The sequence below is a fragment of the Heterodontus francisci genome, chromosome 20 (genome assembly GCF_036365525.1).
Source record: "Heterodontus francisci isolate sHetFra1 chromosome 20, sHetFra1.hap1, whole genome shotgun sequence".
Taxonomy (NCBI): Eukaryota; Metazoa; Chordata; class Chondrichthyes; order Heterodontiformes; family Heterodontidae; genus Heterodontus; species Heterodontus francisci.
The window spans coordinates 63,199,237-63,218,840 of NC_090390.1; the positions used below are offsets into that span (position 1 = coordinate 63,199,237).

Here is a 19,604-nt window from a genome sequence, read left to right on the forward strand (position 1 = left end):
TGTGCCAATGGCTGAGTGCCCTGCTCGGCCATTCTCCCTTTTATGAGTCCACCTAATTTCAGGGGAGGCCATAACTATCTTCCATTGTTACTGCCTCCATGCCTGGTCTGCCCCTGATGCAGTGTGCAGCCCAGGCCCCTCACTAAAATCCCTCTCAATGAGCTCCTTAGCTAGCTTAATTAGCCTTATGGCTGAATCAGGCAAGTTTGCGAGACCATCCTTCCCCCATCCTAATGAAACTCACCGGCGATGGAAACAGCGACAGGAAACCGTTTTGCCGGCACCACTATTTTCAAATGTCCACCTCCGTTCCCTGCCCCTGGCAGGACCTAAAAATACATCCCTTTATTGACCCAAGAAATGTTTCATCTATTGTCTGTGCACTAACATGCCTAACTTTTCATACGTACCTATCACTTGTAACCTACTTCTTGTTACAGATATGCCAGATCCCCAGGAGTAGCAAGCTAGGCCTTCTCATCAAGAAGGTTCACCTCAGCATTTAGCATTAATTAAAACAGTTATCAGCAATGGGATTCATATACCAGAGGATTTCAGTAAATTAGAGGAAGATTCCATTAGAAGTTGAAACATTTCATGCAGCTATTCCTCATACTTAAGCAGGACTGTCAGATTCTAAAGCAGTTAACTGGACCAGCCACATAAATGCTGTGGCTACAAGAGCAGATCAGAGGCTGGCGACCCTGTGGACAGTGACTCATCTGCTTATCCTGTAAACCTTTCTACCATCAACAAAACACAAGTCAGGAGTGTTGGAATGCTCTCCCTTTGCCTGGATGGGTGCAGCTCCCAAACTCAAGAAGCTCAACACTATCCAGGACAAAGCAGCCCGCTTGATTGGCACCTCTTTCACCATATTAAACACTCACTTTCTCCACCATCACCACACTACAGCAGCAGTGTGCACCATCTACAAGATGCATAGCAACAACTCGCTAAGTCTTCTTCGATAGCACCTCCCAAACCCGTCACCTCTTCCACCTAAAAGAACAAGGGCAGCAGACACATGGGTACACCACCATGTGCAAGTTCCCCTCCAAGTCACACACCATCCTGACTTGGAACTATATCACACTTCCTTCATTGTAGCTGTGTCAAAATCCTGCTACTCTCTCCATAACAGCACTATGAGAGTACCTTTACCACACAAACTGCAGCGGTCCAAGAAGGTGGCTCAACACCACCTTTTCACAGACAATTAGTGATGGGCAATAAATGTGGTCCTTGCCAACGGTGCCCACAACCTATGAATGATTAAAAAAATACTTTGAGAGTGGCAGCCAGTACAGGGGAGGCGGTGGCGTAGTGGTATTGTCACTGGACTAGTAACCCAGAGACCCAGGGTATTGCTCTGGGAACATGGGTTCAAATCTCACCACAGCAGAAGGTGGAATTTGAATTCAATTAATAATTCTGGAATTAAAAAGCTAGTCTAATGATGGGCATGAAACCATTGTCGATTGTTGTAAAAACCCATTTGGTTCACTAATGTCCTTCAGGGAAGGAAATCTGCTTTCCTTACCTGGTCTGGCCTACATGTGACTCCAAACCCACAGCAATGTGGCTGACTCTTACATGCCCTCCTAAATGGCCTAGCAAGCCACTCAGTTGTATCTAACCGCTACAAAGTCAATAAAAAGGAATGAAACCAGACGCACCACCCGGCATCGACCTAGGCACCGGAAACGACAACGGCAAACCCAGCCCTGTCGACCCTGCAAAGTCCTCCATACTAACATCTGGGGGCTTGTGCCAAAGTTGGGAGAGCTGTCCCACAGACTAGTCAAGCAACAGCCTGACATAGTCATACTCACGGAATCATACCTGACAATGTCCCAGATACTGCCATCACCATCCCCGGGTATGTCCTGACCCACAGGCAGGACAGACCCAGCAGGGGTGGCAGCACAGCGGTATACAGTAGGGAGGGAGTTGCCCTGGGAGTCCTCAACATTGACTCTGGACCCCATGGAGTCTCATGGCATCAGGTCAAACATGGACAAGGAAACCTCCTGCTGATTACCACCCTCCCTCAGCTGATGAGTCAGTACTCCTCCATGTTGAACAGCACTTGAAGGAAGCACTGAGGGTGGCAAGGGCACAGAATGTACTCTGGGTGGGGGACATCAATGTCCATCGCCAAGGGTGGCTCAGTAGCACCACTACTGACCGAGCACTAAAGAACATATCTGCTAGACTGGGTATGAGGCAGGTGGTGAGGGAACCAACAAGAGGGGAAAACATACTTGACCTCGTCCTGACCAATCTGCCTGCCGCAGATGCATCTGTCCATAACAGTATTGGCAGGAGTGACCACCACACAGTCGTTGTGGAGACGAAGTCCAGCCTTCACATTGAGGATACCCTCCTTCGTGTTGTGTGGCACTACCACCATGCCAAATGGGACAGATTTCAAACAGATATAGCAATGCAAAACTGGGCATCTATGAGGCGCTGTAGGCCATCTGCAGCAGCAGAATTGTACTCAACCACAATCTGTAACCTCATGGCCTGGCATATCCCCCTTCCTAACAGCACTGTGGGTATACTTACCCCAAATGGACTGCAGCGGTTCAAGAAGGCAGCTCACCACCACCTTATCAAGGGCAGTTAGGGATGGGCAATAAATGCTGGCCTAGCCAGCGACGCCCACATCCCATGAATGAATAAAAAAAATGTAAATAGCTCCTTAGGAAACTTCTCAGGAAGCCTTTATATCTAGTCTTTCTAGTAGTATATTTCTTCAAATTGGATGGGCCTATTACCACCACCTATTAATTCAAAGACCACAAGAGGGAAACCAACAACAGCTTTGTCATAAACAAATGCTATAGATTCACTGTTTCTGAAATAGAGATAAAATGCAACCAATAACATTGCCCCATGCAACATTAGTGCCAGCACATTTCAAACGCTCTATCAATCTGTGTGAGAATGCATATTTTTCTGGCACAGCAAATACATCACTCAACTGAGAGCATTAGAGGTGGAACCAGAATTTTGGCTGCCTGCAGCAAGTGAAGGACTGCTAGCTGCTCATGCAGCACAGTCAGGATGAAGGGAGGAGAGAATAAAGTAACAATTGACCAGGGAGGAAAAGGGGAAAGGGAACTGCCAAGGGGGAAATAAACTATTTTTTTTAAGAGAAGTGTCCATTCTACATAAAATCACTCCATTCTCTTAAAATTATCTTCCCAGCAGCATCATTATGAAAAACACTTACGTCACTGGCCAATATTCCTCCTGCTTTGGCATGTAGTAATTGTGGAGTGTCCACCACTGAAGTATAGTGAGAAATGTGCTCTCCATGTCCACGTTTGTACTCCACCTTCAGCAATTTAGAAATACAAAGGTTTTCATTGTGTCGAACTTTAACAATTAAGAATAGGCTCATTAAGTGAGAAGCCCTAAGCTCTTTAGTACCTGCTTAGATTTATCCCTGATGAACTTAGCTACCTTCTGATCATCAACTAATAGCTCACTCTTTGGCAAGCCTGGATTCTCTTCAAGTGAGTCCGCTTGACAAGAACTCGGCCTATGCTTCTGACTTGAAGGTCAATGAAGGAGAATGCATAATGTTTGCTCAAGCTAATGTGGTTAGCCAACTTTAACTTGGAGACATGTGGCAAGATTGTCAGTCCTACACAAGATCAGAACTGAAGTAGCACCAAAATATCCACTAACTTGCAAGCCAAAAATCCAGGAACATAACAGTTGTTGCTCAACATTTTCTATCAATTTAAAACATCTGCATGAAATGCTGGTAACAAAGTTTTCCTTTTCCTCCCAAATCAATTACTTCTTTTGGATCACTGGCTCAAATGTCTGTCCTATTACTAATAGCACGGCAGATGTTACAGCCCCGCATAACATTATTGTCGACCACATATAAATTAAACATTCAAACCATTTACTGTTTCAAATTTAAGCTAAGTTATTCTTCTTTCACTTACATCACTGATAGCCTTTTGAGCCTGGGCAACTCGTACAAGCTCTGGACTTGTAACACAAGCAGAGTACCAACTTTTGTCTTCTTCATAGGCAGCCTGGTAAGCATGCTGTAAAATTAAAACATGGGAGACCCACTTAAAAAAGGCACAGAGGTATTAGCTAATCACTTTAAACCACAGACATAACCAATGCCTGATGTTAAAACACATAAAATAAACTACATCTAAAGTAAACAAGAGCAACTGGTCATATTCTACCTTACTGACAAGCTCCATATTTTTCTGTGCTTGAAGAATAGAGGGCATATCTGGTGGTAGGTGATATGATTCCTTTGTTTCATCCCATGCTTTAGTATATTGTACCTGTAAACCAGGGCATTTTAGTTCAATGAGGCAGCTTCTTTATATTTGTTTATATTTAAAAGGAGAATCACAGAGGAATAAGAAGGGAAACTTTCTTGGACAAAGCGAGCATCAGAAAATTACAGAGGTCACATCCAATATACATCTTTAATGCCTTTAACACTACCTGGCAGGAAAATCTCCCCTAAACTATTTTATCACATTTTTATAAAACTTGTTATTAAAAACACTTATTGACCTTATTTTTATTTCAAAGCAATTGTTACATGTAAAATATATACATGTAGATCTTGAATTTGTGTAATAACAGTGATTGCGAGTCAACAGCCCACTTTACATCTCTCCTGATTTTTACTTCCAGTGAGCCCACAGGGCTAGAAGATCCACTGAGATGTACCTGCCCTTACCTCCGCTGCTGACTCTGCCAAGGTTTGTTGAGTCATTTGGGGGGCCCTCAAATTAGGAGGCTTCAGCACACCCCACCCACCTACCACAAAGGCTGAATGTCCAGGTGGGCCTCACATCCACCCCCTGGTCTCACCAGGCATAGCTGCACAAACCATACGCCAGATTCCAAAAAAGCCTGTTATGTGCCTTTGTCCCCCATTTCCCACCCCCCCCCCCCCCCCCAAACCTTTATGTCGATGGCTTGTAAAGGATAGGCAGAGGTTCTGCCCCACAAGGCTGTTGTGGTGCATTGCCACCAACGTTATGGCAGAATAGCCATGGATTTTCAGGACCATAATGTAATTGAGCATTAATTTTGTTACACGTGGCACTTCATTGGACAATACCATCAGGCTGCTTACCTTACTCGCAAGTCGCCCAACCGTACAGGCATGCTCCAGTTGCTTCGACTTTATATCCCAATGAAAAACTGATTTGAATTTTTCGGCTTCCTCACGGTACTTAATCTAAGTGCAAAAGTTCAGTTTATGATGTTGAATTTTAACCTGTACCATATTAGTACTTGAAGGGATCTAAGCCACAGTAATGCAGTTGTCTCATTCATTATCTAATTTTCTTTTCATTTTTCCTATTTTTTTTAATGAATATTTGTACTTAATTACAATGCAATTTCCTTTTCCTAGTCAGCCGGCTCAAAGTTAGAGTTTCACATCGAGAGCAATTAAATTCCCCTCCTCAAATGATGCTGGTATCAAGCTGAGTGAGGGCAGGTGAGCTGGCTTTACAGATAAACAGATTCATTGGTGACAACATCAAGTTTTCCCCAATTATAATTACAAGTACATCATGGTACCCCAGGAGACCCAAATAAGGGAGTTCAGACTGCACTCACTAAAGCAGCTAGAAGCTGTAGATAGACTAAATACAGAATACACTGCGACTAAAGAACTGCTATCAGCAGTTATATTTACTTCAACTTTAAAGTGCTGGTTCACGCAGTTTATCAACTGTTTAAAACTGAAGTGTCATAACTATAAAATAAAATGGATCTCATACTCATGGTATTCAATATTGTACACAGTCACTTGTTTTTATGAATAGAAAGTTGCAGGATAGCATTCAGAAAAGATTATTTTTCAGAAAAACAATAAGCTGTAGGGTCATAAGTCTCTCAGTATATTCCTTTTAAATCCATAAAAAGACACAGTTAATGTTGTCAATATAACATATTCAGTTACTGGTATCAATCAGAATGCAAAGTTAAATTGTGATTATTTTTATGTTTGTCACAAATAAAACCTGGTCATTTAATAACACAGAAGGAGAATGGCTATTAACTGTTAAACTCTTATGCAAACTAAAATGTTCCTTCATGCTGCTGAAGTACAAATTCAAATGAACCAAAAATAAAACACAATTGCAATGTTAGGATATAAACACATTAACTTGATAAACATCGTGGTAAAATACAGAAAGTACTGCCATGCAAGGGTGATTTTAATAGTAAAAACCATCTTATATATAATTATATATATAGGTTTATATATACTGTGCCTGGCAGAAAAAGTTACGGACAATTTTTTTTTAATTATTCAACTTTCATAGCCACAAGACTAGCTTAATAAGGGTCGGTTTAAATATAACATACCATGCAAACTTTAACATCCTTGGACCAGTTTATGGCTTGTGATTGAAAGCAACAGAATATGGTGGTGGGATGGGGAAAATGGACGACAGACTATAATTTTAACCTCTACATGAAGTCGGAGTACAAACAGTGTGGTGTCACATCACAGTTGCTCTCCAGAAATAGATGTTGCTGTAACACAGACTTCATTCCAAAGCTTGGCTGTCACCAAAAATAATCAAAAGTTTACTGAATTTACTGTAAAACTTGTCAAACATGCCCATTAGTTAATTATGGTTAAATAGTCACTTTATTGATTAAATTGGAATACTCACGGCCTATTCTTAAAAAAAAAGTGCATTTCAACTGATTTAGTGACTACACTTCTGATTGTTTAGTCCACTGGTTCCTCCAGTGATCTCTGAAGATGGTTTATGTAGATAATGTGCGTTGTGTCCCTTTATAACGCTGTTTACCCACCTCACTGGATTCGCTTTGTTTTTTCACATTCAGGTTCAGGGGTGTATCTAGTATACTGGTGAATTTGTTGACTTTGGGGTTGTGCCTGCGAATTAAAATAAATATTGCCAGGAACTTACAAAAAGATAATTGACCGAATTTTCTATCGGTTTGAGTCAGGCTATGCAGACAAGGTTCTTCAATCATACAGAGTGCTCTTACTATGAATAATTTGAAGAATTTCAATGGTATAAATCTGTAATCTAAAATTAGAAAAACCGTGGTACTTCAGTATACACAGTCAAAACAGAAGCAACATTCAATATTACGCTTTTAATTGCCTGATTTGAATATATTTTAAGGATACATTAATATTATTTGAGATGGAAACGCCTCTTAATGAGAATAGTTCAATAAAGTTGTCATTAATGTTAAAAATGACTTACGCCTGGCAATAAGGTTTCTTCTGGTGACTGATAAAATTGTTGACTGTAAGGATCATTTTGCAGACCTCACAGTGAAAACAAGACTTGTGCCATGTCTATGGATAGCAAAATGTACACGTTATTAACTGTGCAAAATCTTCAATTGAATAGCAGTCTAAAATACTGACATTTTAATAATGTTTCAGCAATATTCACTCACCTGGTCTATACAAACTATTTTCTCCGCGGGATAAACGCCAAAACCACAGCGAGCACACGGTGTGTTCATTTTGAATTGGATTTATTTGTAAGAAAACAGCAAAAGTTTTTTATTGTTTTCTGCGTTGAGCTTCGTATCTCCGCCCCCTTCCTGATACTTCGCCTGTACTGGAACCTGCCACAAGCAGTCAGCCGCTTCATAGCTTTACAGGTCTCGCCTCCGCTCCTCAACCATTGGTTCAAACCGCCCATTACTGGGTGCTAATCTCCAGAACTCGACTGGGGTATGGTTACCGGAGCTGTCAATCACAAAGCTCACATGTCTATGACTTGTATCAGGTTTAAGTTTGGAGAGTGACTGGTGTTCATGAATGTCTCGTCCCAAAATAGGAGGGAGCATTGCTACTAAATGCATCTTGACGTCAGCCCTAAGGTAAAAGGGAACTGACAACATTTTATCAATCTATACATAAAAGCTTCGATCAGCAAAACAAGTAGGACAATAATTTTTGAAACACAATTCAGTTTCCTGTGGATTTTCTGTTAGTAAAGTCGCAAACTATTTTTACTAATTGTTCAAAATTACTCAAACTATACTATATACTGTTGTTTGTTTAAATTTCTTAAACTAAAATGAGTATGTATAGTAAATTAATTCATTTTTATAGTCGTCTTTTTGGTTATCAAGTGGGCATTATCATAAACTTACAATAATTACTCCTGTGTTAAAGTTGTTAATCAGCGTGTTAGAACACATCAGACATCAATGTTGCATGGCAGTGCCGCCCACAACATCATCACTCAAAGCAAAGGAGTGAACTAGGAATAAAGAATTTTAAAAAGTACATGTCTTCCCTATGTTTTACTTTGTTCTTAAAATGTTTCCATTTATATTCTGTAGTGATTTCATCACCACACAGCAGGTTAACCAATTTACCTTTTCCGCATCTTCTGCCATGTTAGTGTTCACCCTTCTATAATTTGTATTTATTAAGGACTTGGATGATGGGATGGAAAGCCACATATCCAAATTTGCCAATGACACAAAAATAGGTAGCATTGTAAGCAGTGTAAAATGACAAAGAGATACTGATAGGATAAATGAATAGGGAAAACTGTGGCAAATGAATTTTAGTGTTTGCAAATGTGAGGTCATCCACTTTGGACCTAAAAAGGATAGAACGGGGTATTTTCTAAATGAAGAAAAAAAAAGACTTGCATTTATATAACGCTTTTCACGACCACCGGATGTCTCAAAATGCTTCACAGCCAATAAAGTACTTTTGAAGTGTAGTCACTGTCGTAATGTAGGAAACGTGGCAGCCAATTTGCACACAGCAAACTCCCACAAACAGCAATGTGTTAAGGACTAGATATTCTGTTTTTGTGATGTTGATTGAAGGATAAATATTGGCTAGGACACTTGGGATAACTCCCCTGCTCTTCTTTGAAATAGTGCCATGGGATCTTTTACATCCACCCAAGCAGGAAGATGAGTCCTCTGTTTAACACCTATCTGAAAGATGGTTCCTCCAACGGTGCAGTCCCTCCTCAGTACTGCACTGGAGCACTAGAGTGTTAGCTTGTGCTGGTGAAAAGCTAGAAATAGTGGCAGTCCAAAGACATTTAGGGGTCCATCATTTAAATGTCATGATAGCTACAGATAATAATCAAAAACACTGGCCTTTATATCTAGAGGACTAGAATACCAGGGAATAGAAGTCATGTTTCAACTATACAAAGCTCAGGTTAGACCACAGCTGGAGTACTATGAGCAGTTCCGGGCACTACACCCTAGAAAGGATATATTGGCCTTGGAAGGAGTGCAATGTAGATTTACCAGAATGATACCTGGATTGCAAGAGTTAAATTACGAGGATAGATTACACAAACTATTCCCTGGAATTTAGAAGGTTAAGAGGTGATTTGATCAAAGTTTTCAAGATATTAAGGGGAACAGATAGGGTGGATAGACAAAAACTATTTCCACTGGTTGGGGAGTATATGACTAGGGGGCATAGTCAAAAAATTAAAGCCAGATCATTAGGAAATTAGAAGTCACTTCAACATGCAAATGGTGGTAGAAAGCTCTTCCACAAATGGCAATTGACACTAATGTTAATTTTAAAACTGAGGTTGATAGATTTTTGTTAACCAAAGGTATTATGGGAAATGGGGCAAAGGTGGATATATGGAGTTAACTCACAGATCAGCCATGGTCTCATTGAATGATGGAACTGGCTCAAGGGGCTAAATGATCTCTTCCTATTTCTGCGTTCCTAAGTGATTAATAAAGCTGTTATTTAACTTTGAAATTCATATGATATCTGTAAGCCATTTAAGCTTCACTTTTATAGTATATGATGTCATCAGAACCTCTAGAGTCACTTTACTCATCCAGGTGTCTATAATAATCCTATGCTGCACACAGATAAACCTTAAATTATTTCTCAAAGAACTAACTAGTGATTTTAGAAACCTAATATCTTCTTATCTCCATTATATCATGCTACTTTCAGCAGTCAACTTACAACACATGCTGAAACAAACCTTGAATTAAAATCGTCAAGAAAACACTCAATGCTGAATGAGGACTTTTTAATTCATCGGTTGGAAACCTACATTAAACTTTTAAAAAGGAAAGCTGGGATTCTACATTTAACTTTTAAAAAGCTGGCAGCCAAGATGGCCACCACAAATTGCATTGAAATACCTCACATTCCAGGACATCGAATTGGAGATGCATATCTCACAAGGCTCCCATCCAGGACAATGGCTTGGATAACTGAGTCGATTATCCAGTATTACCCTCGTTAGCGGACATTCAAAACCATCTTGAAGCATTCATTAGTGCAGATGTACCTCCAGAGAGAAAACATTGAAACCCGAGAGAGATTGAGAATTCCTAGACTTGAATCTAATTAAATTGCAAATGAGGACACTGGACAATCATGTGGCCACCTGCCCATCTGTGAAAAACTAGCAGCTTTTTGCTACAAAGGGACAAGCTCCTGAGACTCTAGGGGGGCATCTATCTCTCTATCTCTCACTTCAGGTGACCTTGTGGCATTCAAAGCTTGTCTGCTGGCTGGAAAAGATCCAAGACAAAGACCTGGGGAAGAAGACCACCTGTTCTACTGTCTCCAAGAACATCTACCAACCAAGAACGTCAGGAATCCAGATACAGCCAGAAGACAAGCGAATTCACAGACACCACAGACTGTATATTATTTTTATTTGTTCTGGACTCTAATCCAACCCAAACTATTCCTCTCCACTCTGTAATCTATTTGTGTGTGTTATTCTCGTTTGTGTATGTGAGTGAACATGTAGCATTGTTTATTATTTTATCTGGATCATATTTTTGGTTAAATACAATTAACTCACCTCTTTCATATTTAAACTCAAGAAAACCTGTATGATTGGTTCTTTTATGATCACAACAAAGGTAAAAGGTTAAACACTCACTGAAGTGGTAAGCACATCCACTGTTTAAAAAGAAATTAAACATGTTGTGGTCAAACAAGGAGAAAGACAAGAGGGGAGTCTTGCAGCCCTCCTCACCAGAACATAACAGAAATAGTTAAGAATTACAAATCAATTGAATTAAATCTCAAGCATATAACCTATATTATTTTTAATATTAGATAGCAGATTGTAGTTTAAAGGCTATGATCTAATTGTGCGATTCAGCTGATGTCCATGATTTTGATTTTATTGTCTCATGTCATCCAAAACCTTGTTAAATTACTGCCTTATGTTTCATTGCCTTCCATCTACTTTTATATGTGTAAAATTAGATTAACACTGCTGTGTTTTTTTAGCAGGAGGGAATAATTAGCAAGATGGCAAGATGCCGGCTAAATCAGACTGTATGTCAACTAGGGTAACTCACTGATTACCTGATTCAGTATTGTAAATATTTGTGTTTTGATAAAATCTGCTGGATATGACTATAAAGATAAGGCAAGAATTAGAATATGGAAATATGGTGAATGGCAATCACTCTAATGTCATTAATAAAGATTCAGTTTTTAATGGCCTTTTCTCCATAGGCTTATAAATAGTGGGTGACTTTCTCTCAGTAAGGGGCCAGTCTGAGACTAGCAGAGACTGAGCTACACCTGTGATAGTGTTTCATCATTTAAGATGTGAACAACCAAGTTTCAAAGTTTAATTTCTTGAAAGACAGTGCAGAAGAAGCATCTGTTATTTTCTACATTTTGAGGAGAATTGTAAAGTTTGGAAACTACTGTAAATCGACTATTTGGAGCTCAGAGAAGACAATAGACCTGTGGTCTGACGTTTCCAAGAAAAGGCAAACACTTTAATTGGAAAGAAACGGTTAGAATTATGTATCACAGAAGTGCTTGTAACAGCTCTCCGAAAGAGTTACCAAACTGTCCCTCTCCCCTGCCATTTCCCCACAGGCTTGCCATTTTTCACTTTCAAGTATATATCCAATTTGCTTTTGAAAGCTGCTATTGAATTTGCTTTCACCGCCCTTTCGGGCAATACATTCCAGATCATAACAACTCACTGAGTAAAAATATTTCTTGTTATCTGCTCCCTAGCTTTTATGTCAAATTATCCATGAGTAATTGATCTGGCTATCCCACGTCAATGCCATGTAGTTATCACTGGCATGGAAGCACAATACACAAATAATGGAAGGATTTACAACTGCACGTTCAAAATCCCAAATGTCTAGCCTTTGGAACACCCCATTCACCAATGGCACTTCTGCAGCTACCAATATACTCAACCACAACCTCAACTCCACCTTTGATAGCCTAGTTCCCACTAAAACCATTATTCCTCTTACTAACTATTCCCCCTGAACAGTCCACATCTCTCCCTTAAGTCCAAGGGATGCAGACTTCAGCAAATATGGTGAACAACTGGTTTGACCACTTACCACCATATCTGGCTAGACCTCTGCTCTGCCGGAACTGCTCAATATTCAGGATCACCCTGGAATTCAAAGATAACCCTTGGCTTCTTTCCTCTATTTCAAACTGTCTTCTTAAAACTCTTTCTCCTGTCTCCTCCATCTTCACCTCCAACAAGTGTGACGGGCTCATGGACTTCATTGTCACTAAGACTGAGACTATCTGATCAGCTGCCTCTGCTATTTCCCTCCCTTCCTTTAGCCCACCAGGCCAAGCTTCCTCTAAGGTTCCCCCTGCTCTAGCCCTGAACTTGCATTTTTCTTTAATTTCTCTGCTATCTCCTTTCATGCCCTCCCCAAGCTTATCATGTCCACGAGACCCATCCCCACAACCCTAATTCCACTAAACTGCTGCCCATCCAACTTCCCTTCCTGGATGCCATATTGGTTGCTGATGTTAATGGTTCTGCCTCCTCAGGTACTGTCCCACTTTCATTCAAATCTGCCATCATTAACCCTCTCCTCAAAAAAAAACACTTGATCCCTTTGTCCTGGAAACTACTGCCCCATCTGCAACCTCCCTTTCCTCTCCAAAGCCCTTGAACTTGTTGTCACCTCTGAAAGCAATGGCTATCTTTCTCGGAACTCTACATTTGAATCCCTCCAATCAAGTTTCCTCTCTGCTGCAGTTTCTTATCAAAGTCACAAATGTCATCCTATGTGACTGTGACAAAGGTCCTTCCTCGTCTTTCTCGACTTGTCTGCAAAGTTTGATATGGTTGATCACACCATCCTTTCCAATGCCTCCCCACTCTCATCAACTGGGTGGGACTGCACTTGTCTAATTCTAGTCTTATCTACAGTTGTAGCCAGAGAATCACCTGCAATGACTTCTCTTCCTGCTCTTGCACCATCACCTCTGATGTCCCCCAAGGATCTAGCTTTGGCCCCCTCTTATTTCTCATCTAACATGCTGCCCCTCAACAACATCATTTGAAAGCACAACAGTTTCCATATGTAAGCTGACGACACCCAGCTCTACCTCACCATAACCTCTCTCAACCCCTCCACTGTCTTGACTGCATCTTCTCCCTGGCTACCGTCTGTACAGACTGTTTACGACCTTGGTGCCATATTTGACCTCAAGATGAACTTCTGACCTCATATCTGCACCATTGCTAAGGCTGCCTGTTTCCACCTCCATAACATCGCCCGAATCCGTCCCTTTCTCAGCTCATCTGCTGCTGAAACCCAGATCCATTACTTTATTGCCACTAGACATGACAATTCCAACACACTCCTGGTTGGCCTCCCAAATTCTACCCCTCATGTATTTGAGGTTGTTCAAAACTCTGATGCCCCTCACTCCTGTGCTCACTGACCTACATTGACTCCCGGTTAAGCAATATCTGAATTTTAAAATCTCATCCTTGTTTTCAAGTGTCTCCATAGCCTCATCCCTCCCTATTTCTGTAATCTCCTCCAGCCATACAACATATCTGCACTCCTCCAATTTTGGCCTCTTGAGCATCCCTGATTTTGATCACTCCATGATTGGTGGCCATTCCTTCAGCTGCCAAGGCCCTAAGCTCTGGAATTCCCTCCCTAAAACCTCTCTACCTCTCTTCCTTTCTTTCGTCCTTAAGAAGCTCCTTAAAACCTACCTCTTTAACCAAGTTTTTGGTCACCTGACCTAATATATCCTATGTGGTGCCATGTCAAATCTAGTCACTGATCATTCCACATTTTTCCTGATGCAAATCCATTCCTGAGAAAGGAAGGTTCAAACTCAGGGTTTGTTTTGCTAACTTATGTTGATGTTAGGGATTGTAAGAGAGACACCAGAGCAGATGGGTACAGCTGCATCAACACTCAAGAAGCTTGGCATTTATTGCAAGGGGGAGGGAGTATAAAACTATACATGGAATTGGTAAGACCACAACTAAAGTATAGTGTGCAGTTTTGGTCTCCTTACTTAAGGAGGGATAAACTTGCATTGGAAACAGGTTCACTAAGATGATTCCTGGGATGAAATGGTTGTCTTATGAGAAAAGGCTGAGCAGGTTGGGCCTATACTCATTGGAGTTTAGAAGAATGAGAGTGACTTTATTGAAACATATAAGATTCCGAGGGGGCTTCACAGGATAGATGCTGAGAGGATGTTCCCCCTCATGGGGAGCCTAGAACTAGGGGGCACAGTTTCAAAAAAGGGGTCTTCCTTTTAAAACAGAGATGAGGAGGAATTTCTTCTCTCAGAGGGTCATTAATCTTTGGAATTCTCTTGCCAGAGAGCAGTGGAGGCTGGTCATTGAATAATTCAAGGCTGAGTTAGACAGATTTTTGATCTAAAAGGAAGTCAAGGGTTATGGGGGGGGTGGGGGGCAGGCAGGAAAGTGGAGTTAAGGCCACAATCAGATCAGCCATGAACGTATTGAATGGCAGTGCAGGCTAGAGGGGCCAAATGGTCTACTCCTGCTCCTATTTCTTATGTTCTTAGGTTGACAGTCTCCAAGACAAAACTGTCTGCTTGATTTTTTAAAATTCATTCATGGGATGTGAGCATTGCTGGCAGGGCCAGCATTTATTGCCCATCCCTAATTGTCAGTGAGAAGATGATAGTGAGCTGCCTTCTGGAATGACTGCAGTCCATATGGTGTATGTATACCCACAGTGCTGTTAGGGAGGGAGTTCCAGGATTTTGACCCAGCAACATTAAAGCAATGGTGATATATTTCCAAGTCAGGGTAGTTTGTGGCTTGGAGGGGAACTTGCAACTGATGATGTTCCCATGCGTCTGCTGCCCTTCTTCTTCTATGTAGTAGAGGTCACGGGTTTGGAAGGTGCTGTCAAAGGACCCTTGGTGAGTTGCTGCAGTGCATCATGTAGATGGTACACAGATGGTGCCAGTGGTGAAGAGAATGAATGTGGTAGATGAGGTGTCAATCAAGTGGGCTGCTTTTTTCTGGATGGTGTCCAGTTTCCTGAGTATTGTTTGAGCTGCACTCATCCTGACTTGTGCCTTGTGATGGTAAACAAGCTTTGGGGAGTCAGGAGGTGAGTTACTTGCTGCAAATTCCCAGTGTCTGACCTGCTCTTGTAGCCACATTATTTATATGGCTGGTCCAGTAAAGTTTCTGGTCAATGATAACCCTCAGGATGTTGATGGTGGGGGATTCAGTGATGGTAATGCCGATGAACGTCAAGGAGAGATGGAAGGTTAGATTCTTTCTTGTTGGAGAAGGTCATTGCCTGGCACTTGTGTATCGCGAATGTTACTTCCCAGTTATCAGCCCAAGCCTGAATGTAGTCCAGGTTGCTGCACGCGGGCACAGACTGTTTCACTATCTGAGGAGTTGCAACTGGTACTGAACACTATCCAATCTTCAGTGAACATCCCCACTTCTGACCATATGATGGAGAGAAGGTCATTGATGTAACAGCTGAAAATTGGCAACTCATCCACTTGCCTAAACATTTACTCACTCCACCACCAGTATATCGTGGCTGCAGTATGTACTATCGACAAGACGCACTGCAGCAACTCACCAAGGCTTCTTCAGCAGCACCTCCCAACCCTTTAACCTCCGTCGCCTAGAAAAACAAGATCTGTATGGAAACACCATCACCTCTAAATATCCCTCCAAGTCACACACCATCCTCACTTGGATATGTATCATTGTCCCAACAACATTGTTAGGTCATTATCCTATTTAACAGCATTGTGTGAGTATCTACACCAAGACACTTAGGAAGAAGGCCAATCACCACCTTTTCAGGGTAATAAATACCAGCCTTGGCATCGTGCTGAGAATGATTTTTTTAAAAATTGAAATGAGAAACAGTTGAACCCGTGTCTATCCCAGCTAATGTCTTTAACTGCATTGCTCAGTTATGTTCATTGTCAGCTCCAGCTCACTTGGCAGTATCTCACCTCGGAGTAAGAAAGTTGTGGATTCAAGTCCAGGGAGTCGAGCACAAACATTTAGGCTGACATTCTAGTGCAATAGTGAGGGAGTGCTGCGATGTTGGAGGTGTTGCCTTTTGGATGAGATGTTAAACCAAAGCCTCATCTCCTCTCTCATATGGATGTAAAAGATCCCATGGCACTATTTCGTAGAACAGCAAGGCAGTTACCCCTGGTATCCTGTCAATATTTCTCCCTCAATCAACATCACTAAAGATGCAGATTATCTGTCCATTATTACTTGCTGTTTGTAGGGGTTTGCTGTGCATATACTGGCTGCTGTGTTTCCCACTTTACAACAGTGACTACAATTCAAAAGTACTTCATTGGCTGTAAAGTGCTTTTGGATATCCTGAGTTCATGAAAGGTGTTATGTAAATGCAAGTACCATAATCTTTGGGGGTATAATACATATTTATTCCTTAAAAATTGATCTAGAAGTTAGGATGCATGTTATACATGGTAACAACTGAAAACAGGTTTTTTGTAGCTTGTATTAAAAACCTAATTTTTGAAAGAAATTATCAAGAGGCTATTCGTATGTCTTGAGATTTTTTACATTTATTTACATATATAGAAGCCTTGAAATGTTTCTGAACCGCTGCCCTCAAATACTTTACACAGCTCCTTTACTGCCTCATCATCTCTCTCATTGTCACCATAAATGGCATCACCACAGACATCATCTTTATCTTCGTTATCCCAGAGGATGTTGTGCTGGACAATCATGGCGTTTGTGAGGCAACACTTCTGAAAGCCGCACTGGATCAGGGATGGATCATTGGCATCCTAAGCTTCTTTGATCTATTGAGCAATGAGCCAAAGGTCTGGTTTCTTCTGGTTGCCTGATGGTGTAAACACATGTGCTCCAGAGTGGAGCCACATTGGTGCACCTGTTGTTTAAATGGTCAGCTGCAGCTATGTCCATCACTTGCTACTAGCCTGTCATATCCCTGGGAATAATGACAAGATCCGTAAGATTATCATCTGGGATATCCTTGATGTGTGAAATTTGCTGACACCTAAAAGCATCCAAGACCAGCAAATGACATTCCCGAGTGGGGCCTTTGCACCACACGCTACACAACCAGTCTTTGATCAAACCTTATTCATCCAATCTTTTTCACCTTCACGAATGATCACGCCTTGTGGCCATGTGATATTCTTTGGAAGGATTTTTAGTTTTAAGATAATATATGACTGCATCTTTGTTCCATCCCATACATCCCAAGCATGAAAGTGAAATGGTTTTTTTGTTACCAGTTGATCTTAAGATGATCGATTTTTTTCCTTTGATAGCCATGGTTTAACTGCACGAAATGTCAAAAGGAGGGGTGTCAGATCTTCCTTGGCAATATGGGATGCACTATAGTGGTGTTGCTTTGACAGCCTTATGATATAAAGCTGGTACTCACATAACCCATCTTCAAAACCATCAGGCATGCCTTACACCATTGAGTGCATCAATATATGAATACGTCATGTCTTTGCATGAAGAGGTAGCACCATCTTGGAGATGCTTTAAAGGTGCTTTTGGGGTCCAAAACTTTCATGATATAAAGGGCTTTCAAACAAATTTCTACACTGCTGACTGTGCATCCACTTGCTTGAAGTTATTGCTTGAGCTGTAGGTGCTGAGTCTTTCTTCCACATCGAGCGGCCATGGCTTGCTTACCGTGGGACTTTAGCTTGCTCTTTCAGTTTTGCCAAAGTCTAATCTTTGCTTCATAACATGAAATTCCCATGCTGCTGCTCTATTACCATGCTTTTCAGCAACTTCTATCACCTTAAGTTTGAAGGCTGCCATGTGACTTGCTCTTTTCTCTGCCATATTAACAGTTAGTACAAAGAATCCCGCCTCATGTGTGTCACATGCTACGTTTGATCGATCGATAAACATGTGGGACTGGCCACTCAGCAGAATAGGCTGGATACAGACCCTTTAGCTTAGCCAGATTGGCTCACTACTTTTGTCAATAAAGGGTCACTTTGAATGTAGCATTGTAAAAGTCTAGGTGCATATTATACCTAGTGATAAGGCAAATTTGTCTTTTCATTCACAAAAGTCTAGCTGTGTATTATATTGAGAAAATTATGTTTTTTTCTTTATCTTTCTTGCATTGAAGTTCCATCCCGCTTTCAACAAATATTAAGCCAAACATTTTGAGGTCTTCATGCGCGGCAATGGCAACAAAAGATGGATTTTGCTAAGTAATCCTCATCAGTGAGCATCCAAAGACACCTATGAACATTTCTCTCACTTTGGTCAGTTGAAGCTTTTTGCTCACTCAGGTAAAAGCCTAGCCTGGATATCTAATCCAGTGTTCCACTCAAATTTCACTTGGGTACAATTTTTATAATGAAATCTGTCTGTCCAATGCAGACAGGGGTTGCAAGACTGCAATTTTCTCAAAACTTCCTGTTGCTTGCAAGCTTGTATTTTTGCCCAGTTAACAGGCCAGTTTAATGAGCAAGTATATTACCTGCCTCACATATTCAAAGTTCCCCCTATAGCAGAGGCATTGGCTCATTTGATTTTACAGTAGAAACATAATAATCACCTTGACCTAATTAGCATCTACACAGAGTGGGCTCATCTCATGTTAGCCATCTGGGTTATGGGGGATTTGGGCTTTTTTTTGCCTCAATCAGAAGCGTCTGAGAGGTGGTATGTATAACATAGTAAATAGTAAGCAAAAGGTACATGTGACAGTTTGCAAGAGTAGGTCAAGGAGAACAGATTCAAACCAGTAAAAGGCAAATTCAGGACTGATAACAGGATATTTTTCACATAATGAATAATAATAAATGCAACGAATTCCCAGGTAATGTAGTACAGCCAAAACCCTGAAATCATTTAAGAACCAATTGGATACTGCAGTGGATGGATGAACTGTAAGACTGGCCTTCTTCAACTGTAAATACCTTGTGATGCTACCAGCTACAGTGGTGTTAAAGAAAGTTGCATTTGGAAGCTTCACATCCATACTTCCTGTACAGAACAAGCATGGGCATGATGTGACTTAGTTAAATTAAGAATGAATAAACCATATCTTGAAATTCTTCTTGAGATCAAGTCTAACTTGTGTCTATATGGGGCCGTTGTGGGAGATTAATTTAGATAATTAATTATGTTTTTAAAGTTCTGTTCTCCACCATCTGCAAGTTCCGCTCACATCATGCACCACGCTGACTTGGAAATATATTGCCGTTCCTTCTCTGTCGCTGGGCCAAAGCCCTGGAACTCCCTCTCTAACAGCACTGTGGGACTACCTTT

General features: G+C 41.1%; 1 protein-coding gene across 1 annotated transcript in view; it reads right to left on the bottom strand.

The window, feature by feature from the left end:
- nrap (nebulin-related anchoring protein) overlaps positions 1 to 7,624 on the bottom strand; it is a 120,005-nt gene extending 112,381 nt beyond the window's left edge. The window contains exons 1-6 of the mRNA XM_068053373.1: positions 7,474 to 7,624; positions 7,275 to 7,369; positions 6,850 to 6,934; positions 5,144 to 5,248; positions 3,975 to 4,079; positions 3,245 to 3,349 (exon numbers count right to left, since the gene is read on the bottom strand). Coding sequence (XP_067909474.1) covers positions 3,245 to 3,349; positions 3,975 to 4,079; positions 5,144 to 5,248; positions 6,850 to 6,934; positions 7,275 to 7,369; positions 7,474 to 7,542 — 564 coding nt within the window. The 5' untranslated portion in view covers positions 7,543 to 7,624. The remainder of the gene's footprint in view (positions 1 to 3,244; positions 3,350 to 3,974; positions 4,080 to 5,143; positions 5,249 to 6,849; positions 6,935 to 7,274; positions 7,370 to 7,473) is intronic.
- Between the last annotated feature and the right edge of the window lie 11,980 nt (positions 7,625 to 19,604).